This window comes from Brachionichthys hirsutus, chromosome 14 (assembly GCF_040956055.1).
Source record: "Brachionichthys hirsutus isolate HB-005 chromosome 14, CSIRO-AGI_Bhir_v1, whole genome shotgun sequence".
Taxonomy (NCBI): domain Eukaryota; kingdom Metazoa; phylum Chordata; class Actinopteri; order Lophiiformes; family Brachionichthyidae; genus Brachionichthys; species Brachionichthys hirsutus.
Genome location: NC_090910.1, coordinates 4,971,234 through 4,980,731, shown reverse-complemented (window position 1 = coordinate 4,980,731; position 9,498 = coordinate 4,971,234). Strand labels below are relative to the sequence as shown.

The 9,498-nt window shown below is 41.5% G+C and overlaps 1 protein-coding gene across 1 annotated transcript; it reads left to right on the top strand.

Moving 5' to 3' along the window:
- Nucleotides 1-4,831: 4,831 nt before the first annotated feature.
- Nucleotides 4,832-6,526, top strand: prmt6 (protein arginine methyltransferase 6). The gene has a single exon (XM_068747997.1). The coding sequence runs from the start codon at nt 4,894-4,896 to the stop codon at nt 5,941-5,943; it is 1,050 nt and encodes a 349-aa protein (XP_068604098.1). The 5' UTR covers nt 4,832-4,893; the 3' UTR covers nt 5,944-6,526.
- Nucleotides 6,527-9,498: the final 2,972 nt, after the last annotated feature.

Below are 9,498 nucleotides of genomic sequence, written 5' to 3'. Positions count from 1 at the left end.
CTGTAAATTTATTGGTCGGGGCAATTGAAGAGAGGTAAGCTTTGCAGTAGTGTGCGTGTGTGTGTGTGTGTGTGTGATGGTTCGTCGACTGTACAAACAAGGGGAATGAAATTGCCTGGTGCAGAAAATCTTGTGTTCTATGCTGTGTCCATATAAGGAGATATCAAAGCAGGATACTAGATAACTCCCACTTGGAAAAGGCATCCGGATGCATCCATGCGGGAAAGTCTTTGTGATGCATTGAATGAAGTGTGTTGTAAGAAACTGATGGAATAAGGGGGTGAATAAGGGATGGAAAGCGTGTTATGACGCACCAGCTTTCACACATGTGGACTCTCTCGTTTGGAGTGAGATATCAAAGCAGCCTGCTATTGATCCAATCAATGCAAAACCATCGCACCTTTGTATTTGTTGTTCAGCAGTCTGCCTTCCTCTGAAACGGCTGATCACGACAGCAAATCTGCTGGCTGTGTGGCGATGGGTGCGGCCACTGCTCGCCTTTCTTCCGTACATTATGTACATATGTTTATCGGGTTATTAAAGGGGTATTGTGGCGGCTCCTGCATGTGGTTTGTGTTGGTTTCCGTGCACGCACGTATACATATCTGAGTAGGCAATATGGGTTATCGTGAGCATGTTTGTTGCAGCAGCTGACAGGTCCAGTAATACCGACAGGACGCAGGCAGTTCCCCTGAGGCCGTGCACGCCGACAGCAGCTGGCCGTGAAGAACAACAGCTGCTGACGGGTTCCTAGCACAAAGAGCCCACATAGCGCTTCCCCTTCATCTCTGTACCCTCTATAGACACACGTTCACTTATTGTTTATTTCAGTTTCCTTATTTTATTGCTGATAATGCCTCCCACTGTATCGCTCTCCGTCCGTGCAATATGAAAACATTCCTTTGCTCCATCTAAGACGCATGTACACACACACACACACATGCGTCCCCACTAACACAATTGTGCGAGTCAGTCTCCACGCACAGCTTTTAGATATTGCGAGACGAGAGGATGAGGGGAAAGCGGTTATCAAATTTTACACAACTTCCCTCAGCCACGCTCGGCCGACCCTCGCCTGCTCCTGCTTTGTCCTCTCCTGCCTTCATCATTAGTTTTTTTTTTATTTAGACAGCATGGCCAAGGCACACAGAGCACCACCGCACATAGCAGGACACACATGCTGCACATGATCAGGCGCTTCTCTACCTGCACTTAGACCAGAGCATATACCAATTCCCTTGTATGTGGGGCTGTGATTTAGATACGCAAACAGGCATTGGCCATGTTTAATCAAAAAGGATGAGCAGCATATTTATGTGCCAATAGAAGACTCATTTTAAATCCTGCATTCATTTGAGAGTGGAGAGGCATTCTGATTTTACATGCAGTTCTTGGAACCTGGTGGTGCCATAAACTGAGTGTGTGTGTGTGCGTGCATTTTTGTGTTTATACACAAGCACATTAAGGAACAGCACTGAGACATAAATTCCAGATTGTGCTTCTTATCATTTGTCTTTAGTGTACATGGTCTGCAAATGCAGAGCGTGGGGTGGTCTTTATGTATCGAGGCAGAATGTCTGCAGATTTGAGCGGTTTAGTTTGACCAGTCTTTCAGTAGCCAAGAGATAAAATCACCTTCAAATTCATGTTACTCATTATGAGCAATACAAAGATTGGTGGGCTTACTTACTCTGAATCTTCATCCACTGACTGTAACCATAACATATTATCTTTTATATGTGCAGATATTGTAGACGCTTTAAAATATACATATTGAGAATTTTAAAAGAATTCCATTGGGTTCATAGTTCTCCAGCACCATTGCTGTCTTATGTCCAGTGAAGACATACTATTCCCCTAAGAAATGCATGTACATGTCTTGATGGCTTGAATCAAAATAAAACTTTATTACAGTAATATCATGCTTTTTTTAATTCATTTTTTACCCATATAGTGTCTAGAATTCAGAATATTCTGTTTATCTAATAAATAAAATACTTAATTAAATAAAAGAAACCATCCATTTTCTTGTAGATGAGATGATCGTCTCCTCTACATTCGCTATTCCGCTTTGCAGGTCATGGGAGTTGCTGAGAAAACCCAAGCAGACACAGGGAGAACATACAAACTCCACAAGATTTGAACTCGGTACCTTCTCGCTGTGAGGCAATATGTCATTGCACTTAAAAGTAACATTCCCATGATAGTCTGATCCTCAGAACATCATAAAAACCTACCCCCACATTTTGAATCACATTATGATAATTATTGGTGTAAAAGTTATTTATTTGGGAAAACAATGCTTCACTAATGGTAGTTTTCTTCAAGATCTGCCTTTTGGCCCAATTTGATACTGAATCAGAACAATTTCAGCTTTAATTTAAACTTGATTATGTTGTGTTATTTTCAGTAACATTATTAAATATGTTAAAACCAGCAACACAGGCAAAAACATAAGATCATATATGAAACATAGTCTACAAAAGTGGCAAAAGTATTAGTTATCGGTTTGAAGGGGGATGCTAGTTAAATGCTCAAATTAAACAAAATAAATGCAATTAAAATCCTTTTAAAAATCCTAAATAATAACACAAAGTGAAACATTTACCAAGTTTAAGTGAAGGTATATTAGTATCAGTTTTTTCCACCTTTAACTCATTTGTGATTTTACCAAGATCTTCACGATACCAGAATTTGAAACTTTGATATAACACGAATATAAAAATGTATTTAAAGATGCAAATTAAAAAAAAGCTCATGTAAACAAGGATTTGTTTCTTCTTTTGAACGAATAACTTGCTCACGGTGCCGATACAGAGAATGGCATGCCAACACATTTCAAATAAAAGTAATATCGATGCAGCCTTGGATGAAAATCTGATTGGAAACCCATTTTCAAAACCTTTAGAATTTAGGCTATCAAAGCACAGACACATTTACTTAGTTTAAGGATGAAGTCAAACCATGCCAGGCGTCTCAGTGGGGGCTGGGTGTTGGCACTGTCTGGACCTGGCAGCAGTTCTACCTGAAGCTTGAGAGGACAACATGGCCAACAGCTGCTTGCCTGTCTGTTCGCTGTACCAGCTACAGTGTCTGCAAAGCCTTCTGCCAAATACATACAATCAGCAACTGAATTCAACCATCTCTATTACATGGTCCGTTAATCTTTCCTATTGTACACGTCCATGCGTTCATTGTACTTTGTCCATTTCTTTTTTCTTTGACCAGGTGGATGTGAGTTTCCAGCTTTGAAAGATTTCACTGTATCTTTATAATGTTTTATGTTTCTTATTTAAAATGAATCCAACGTATATTCAAAAGAGAAAACTTATTCAAAGTCAATGTCAGCAGTAAATGTATGGAATATTTCCCTTGATGGTTACTGTTCCCATGACTCAAAACATATGAGTTCATGCTTAATGATTTCCCCGTTTATTCTCCATACAGTTTTGAAAAGGCTGAATTATTAAATGGACTAATTTCCCCAGGAGTCACGATGCTTTAAAGGCAGCATCAGATACAAATTTAGAAGAGAAATGTAAATGTGAATGCGCCCACCTATCCATCCACCCACACAAGCAAAACAGCATACGTTCTTCTTATTTTTGAGATACCTGTATTTTACATCCCCTAAATAACACCATGCTGTGGTCTTGCTTTAAAATGCTGTCTTGGAAACAACAAAATGTAGCATCTTGCTGAATTCCTTTTTACAACCTACTTCCCCAGTCTCTTTCTTTCTTTTCATATTTATGAAATGGGATACAGCTCATGCTGGTTTGTCCAGCATCTTTTGCCAACAATCTCTGATTGGGGATGGTCCCACAGGACTGTCTAAAGACAACAGCTGTGTTCTGTCTACCATAACCTTGGGAAAGCTCAAAATTGGTTGTGGCCATGCTGTGTTTTGCAGCTTGATATGAGCTAGGCATCGTAGCGTATGCACTACAAGTGACTGCAACCCGTGTGATAATCGAAGAAGGTGGAGCGCTATTGATAATTCACTGTATGAGGTCATTTTTTTTTATGGATGCACTTTGAAATGCAAAATCCGCCACTCGATATGACAAGAAGACAGTGTACGAAGAATCTGAAAATGTGTCTGTCATTGAGCAGCGTGTGGTGCACAGGGCCTTGAAAATAAACAAGGCATGTGCAATCATATACATTTGGGTACACCCGAATGGACTCCTACTACTAACCTTTTGTGGTTATTGTGTACCGTATAAGGTGGGATATATATATATATATACACACACATTATTAGTCATTTCAGCATAGCTTTGAATCTCAGGAAATAAAGGTACTGAAAACATCTATCTTAAGTTAAGGACAATGTGAGATTTGTTTAATTCTGTTTAAAGATGCAGATGCACAACTTTCAGTTTGATTATAGTCCTTTCAAATGTTCATTACAGCAGTGAATCCTTAACCGAAGTGAATATTGTGTTCAACAAAGCCAAATAAATAAATAAGAAAATCCATAAATTGTGAACATACATGATACCTTTGAAATTGAGTTTCTGTTGGTTTTTCAACTAATAAAGTACAATAATTGTGTCAAAAAATAATAGTAGCATGAAAATGCGCAGAAAGAACAAAAAAATATATATATTACAGTGTAATTATTTATAATTCCAAGATAGAAGTTTAAAAAATGGTCATACGGAATTGCAAAGTACAAGATGCGACGCCACAATAAATGTGTTCCATTTTCCATCTGACCGTGAATGCAGCACGGGACGTCATTGTCCGCTCAGTTGTGGGAATTGTAGTGTACGTAACTATGGCTCTATTCATTGTGAGAGGCAAAAAAACTACAAGTTCCAGACAACATAATGCGGAAGTAGTGCAGAAACAGTCGGAGCGTTTTGCTGCACGAGAGTCGTCAAAATGTCTCGCGTCTCGAAGAGAAGAAAGCTGGATAAGACCCAGCAGGACCGGCTGTACTTCGACAGCTACACCGACGTGACTATTCACGAAGAGATGCTCGCCGACCACGTCCGCACCAACGCGTACCGCACCGCCATACTGCGCAACAGCGAGTCCTTGCGGGACAAAGTTGTCCTGGACGTCGGCGCGGGGACCGGCGTTTTAAGTATATTCTGTGTACAAGCCGGCGCCAGGAAGGTTTACGCCGTCGAAGCTTGTTCTATCGCGGAGCAAGCCGTGAAGATAATCAAACAGAACAACATGGAGGACAAAATCAAAGTCATCCGGGGCACCGTGGAAACGGTGGACCTGCCCGAGACGGTGGAGGTGATCGTGAGCGAGTGGATGGGCTACGCGCTGCTGCACGAGTCCATGCTCAACTCGGTCCTTTACGCCCGCGACAGATGGCTGAAGCCGGGCGGCATCATCCTGCCGAGCAAGGCCGAGCTCCACATCGCGCCCATGATCGAGCCCGTGGCGGAGGACCGCCTGCATTTCTGGTGCACCATGAAAGACGCCTACGGCGTGGACATGTCCAGCATGTCCGACTTCGCCCGGGGGTGCATCATGAATTCCGACATCGTGGTGAACGCCGTGAACGTCGAGGACGTCCTCTCGCATCCGGCGCGCTTCGCCGAGCTCGACCTGCATTCCGTCACCGCGGAGGAGCTGCGGTCGGTGAAGGGCCACTTCCGGTGCCTGTCGTTCGGCTCGTCGTCGGTGAACGCGTTCTGCGTCTACTTCACGGTGACGTTCCCCTGCCCGGACAAGCCGCTGGTGCTGTCCACGTCGCCGTTCAAGCCGGAGACGCACTGGAAGCAGGCCATACTTTACCTGGACGCTCCCGTGGAAGTGGTGCAAGACACGGAGGTCACCGGCGAGGTCAACATGTACCCGTCGGAAGAAAGCTCAAGACACGTCTGCATCCACGTGGAATACACGGTCGGGGGACACAGGAGACAGTCCAAGACGTTTTCCATTCCTGACTGGCGCAGTGACCCCGAGCCTTAACGCGAACGGTGCCAAGTCTCCATTTTAACCACAAAGAAACGCGTTGTTTTTACAAGCATGCCCAAGTTGAGTCTGTTCGGGGCCAATTGTTCAATGATAGTTGTTCCTGATCATGTCTGTGAACTATAAATATAAAACAAAAAGTATCTGGTCAAAACAATTACAGCGTTTAACCCGAGAAGCGGAAACGACGCAGAGCTATGACTTGCTTTAGGTTTCACCGGAGCACCGGCCGTCGGGCTGAATTCAACGGCGTTTTGCAGACATCTGAGATTCTATCTGATGCTATCGTGGATATTGTGTTCAAAAAGCTGCATTCAGAGGAGGACCCGACTGAAGTCAGGCTGGAGGAGTTTCACACTGGCTGGATTCCAGCTTTAATAACAAACCGAATAGGCGCGTCATTCTCATTTAGAACATGCAACACTGTTATCTTGGGTCTGTTAATTCGTTTGTTTCTTTGCTTTCTATAATAATGACATTCTAAAGACAGATCTGGCTTTTTGGCAGATTGTATTGCAGAGGGTTTACCTGCTATGTTTGTGGTTGAGCAAATGGAGTCTCGTCTGGAATAAAGTGTTGGTCAGCTTCAGTCTTTGTTCATTACTACTGTAGTTGTTATTTTTCTCCACAGCTCCTCTCATATAGCAATAAATTGCCGGAAGGAATCTTCAGTTTTAACATTCAGGAATTAAATTACTGTTCTGAGGGAGAACTGTGGGCCTGGGTTCCCTTTCTGGAGAGCTGCACTGCATTTTATCAGGTTAATCTATAGCCATGAAATAAGTGACTCCTGGTGAATAATATGTGACATCATATATATTGAACTGAATTCCATCAGCATGGAATAGATAATGACTGAGTTTGCCTTTTTGGTGAATTGGCCCATACATTATTTGCATGCATTGAATAATATAAGCCCTACTCTTAGGATAAAGCACATTTCTGACTTTATAACAGCAAATAAATAAACAGATCCTATAAAAACAGGAGCAATAATTGATCTTTTACATCCTATCGTGTGAAATATAGTGTTCATTTGCACACACACACACAGTCTCTAAATAAATATGTTTGTAAGCTGGAGTTATTAAAACCAATCCTCAGAATCTGCTCCAAATTTGAATTTACATTTCTTTAAAAGTCTAAACCGTAGACTTAATCATAGCTGTGGTGATTGGTGACTTTGACAGAATAATAACATTTGAATTTGAGCTTCTTTGATTACATCATACAAGCAGTATGGAGTCATATTTCCCCCTCGATTTAGTGGGTTAGAACGATCCTGTTTTTGGATGACAGAAAACCTGTCAACACAAACGACACAAGAATATCACCCAGAAGTCACGTCGCCGGTACCTTGAAGAAACCACCGGTGAAAAATATCTGATTTTATTTGTGCCGCTTACTTTTGCCTTTTGAGTCCCTTTCAATTTTGATGAAATCGGAATGCTTGAAAAGATGGATAAAAAAAAGGATTTCTGTCCACAGGTCCTCCAAAGTAAAACTAGTTCCTGAATTTCTCTCAACTTCGTCTCTAAAATGGACTTTAATGGACCCATCTGAATGTTCCATATTTTCCTCCCTCTGAGGTCTTGACTGTTTCTGTAGTCATTTAGCAGAATGTTAGTTTGGATCACCCCGTCCATTTAAAAGCAGGTGCCATAGAATTCAGTGTGATACTACTCATCATACAGATGACGCATCTCCAAGCAGCTGGAATGGCATTCAATAAAGAACTAGTAATTCAGTTTACCTGAACAAGTCTGTGACCTAGAGGCTTCTTCCGTTTTGAGTCCAGTGCTTCACATTTCAATTTCAAGGATTATGAAATGTATACATTTTGATCTGGTAATTTCACATGGAAATAATCCTCTTTTTTTTGTCTCTAACATAACTCTGATCATGCAAGAACAACAGCAACTAAATGCTTCAAACAACTTGAATGAAAATTATTCTTGCCAACTTCAGATTCTTGTTTTGAATTTCCAGCAGAGTACATTCTTCCTCCAACACAAAGGTTAGAGAAAGACAGAAATCAATTATTTTTTGCTTTTCACACAAATTGAATCCTACGCAGCCGTTGAGCCTAGATTCTCATTCTGCATGCACGGTCACTCTCAGCTCTTAAATGCTAAACTAATTGTCATCTGTACCTGCCTGAAATAATTTGGAAACCATTACAAGTGTTGGAACTTGAAATGGGATTATTTATCTTGTATTGCACAGCAATTTAGGAGCCAATCAATAGACAATGTGCTTAATCAAAGCCATTTCAAGATCTCATTGTTTGGTGCCGGACTGGGGAACGAGACCGAGAGACCGCAAAGTCGAGGAATCAGTGCTGGTGTTGCCATAAATGCAATTATCTTCCCAACCTATCTTTTAACTTTCTGACAACGGCGACTTTTCAGACAAACACGAGTAAGTGGGAGGGAACAAAGTGATCCCAGAGTCTGATCTGCTGCTCTGAAGATGTTCCTCTGAGGTTTCCATGTATCAGCCATTAGGACTGAGAGACCAGACAGTCAGATGTCTACGACTGTGACAGCAGGGTTGAGTCACTGCACACAAACTTTTCAGTACTTCCAGCAGTTTTCTTTTGTCACAATTTGCCACTGCTTTACAAAAATACCTCCAGCATGTATCACATATATGGCGTCTAAATGTTTTTCAGGACCGTGAAAAAGTTTACCTGTTAATAAATGTCTTCAACCGCCACCATTTTCTCAGGGATATACAAGTGAGTTTTTTGGATTTACCAGCCTGAGGTTGCATATTTTACCCCAGAAGTGGTGCTGCCCTGCAGGCAGAATAAAGGATTATCAGCCCAATGAAGTGGGTTCTTTTACCTCCGTTCATTTTTCTTGCCAAGTTCTCTTTTTTTGATAAGACCACAGCTGACGTCAAATCGAACTGAAAAAAAACATGATGCAAAACACACTTCAGACCGCCGACCGGTGGTCTGGGTTTGGTGAACGCATCTGCATTTCTTTTTGATGACAATAAATAGAGAGGATGATCAAAATGATGTAGCATCTCTGTGTGAGTCATACTGCCATCCGACTACTTATGTGTGAAATGTTGGAGGAAAGCAAGGGAAAGGTCAATTTTGGAAGAGGGAAAATACATCTCTCCTTTTATTTTAGAATTTTCCTGAGTCAGTGAACTTAAAATATACATTTTTCTTTTTTTAAAGAACTAGGTGTTTAAATATGCAACCAAAGTTTTGTTTTGCAATGTCTTAAGATAAGAAAAAAAAGGTTCATTGTTTGTTTCACTCCCATGATCCAGTGGTCATTGGAGTGATTTGAAGACACAGCAAGTATAAATCTCGATATCACGATTTAAAGAAAACACATGATGTGAAATTAAGAGATGCTTGTAACAGCGATGGTTTATCCTCGGGTTGTGAAGTCTTTAGAAAGATGGGAACACGGCGTGCATGTACCTACCCACGAGCACCCACAGACAAACACAGCACAACAAGCATTCAGTACGTGTGAGCATGCAAGTGTGTACAGGCATAAAACGCTAGTACAATAACTCAGCTTC

Coding starts and splice junctions, on each gene's coding strand:
- prmt6 (XM_068747997.1), top strand. CDS start 4,894: ATGTCTCGCGTCTCGAAGAGAAGAAAGCTGGATAAGACCCAGCAGGAC.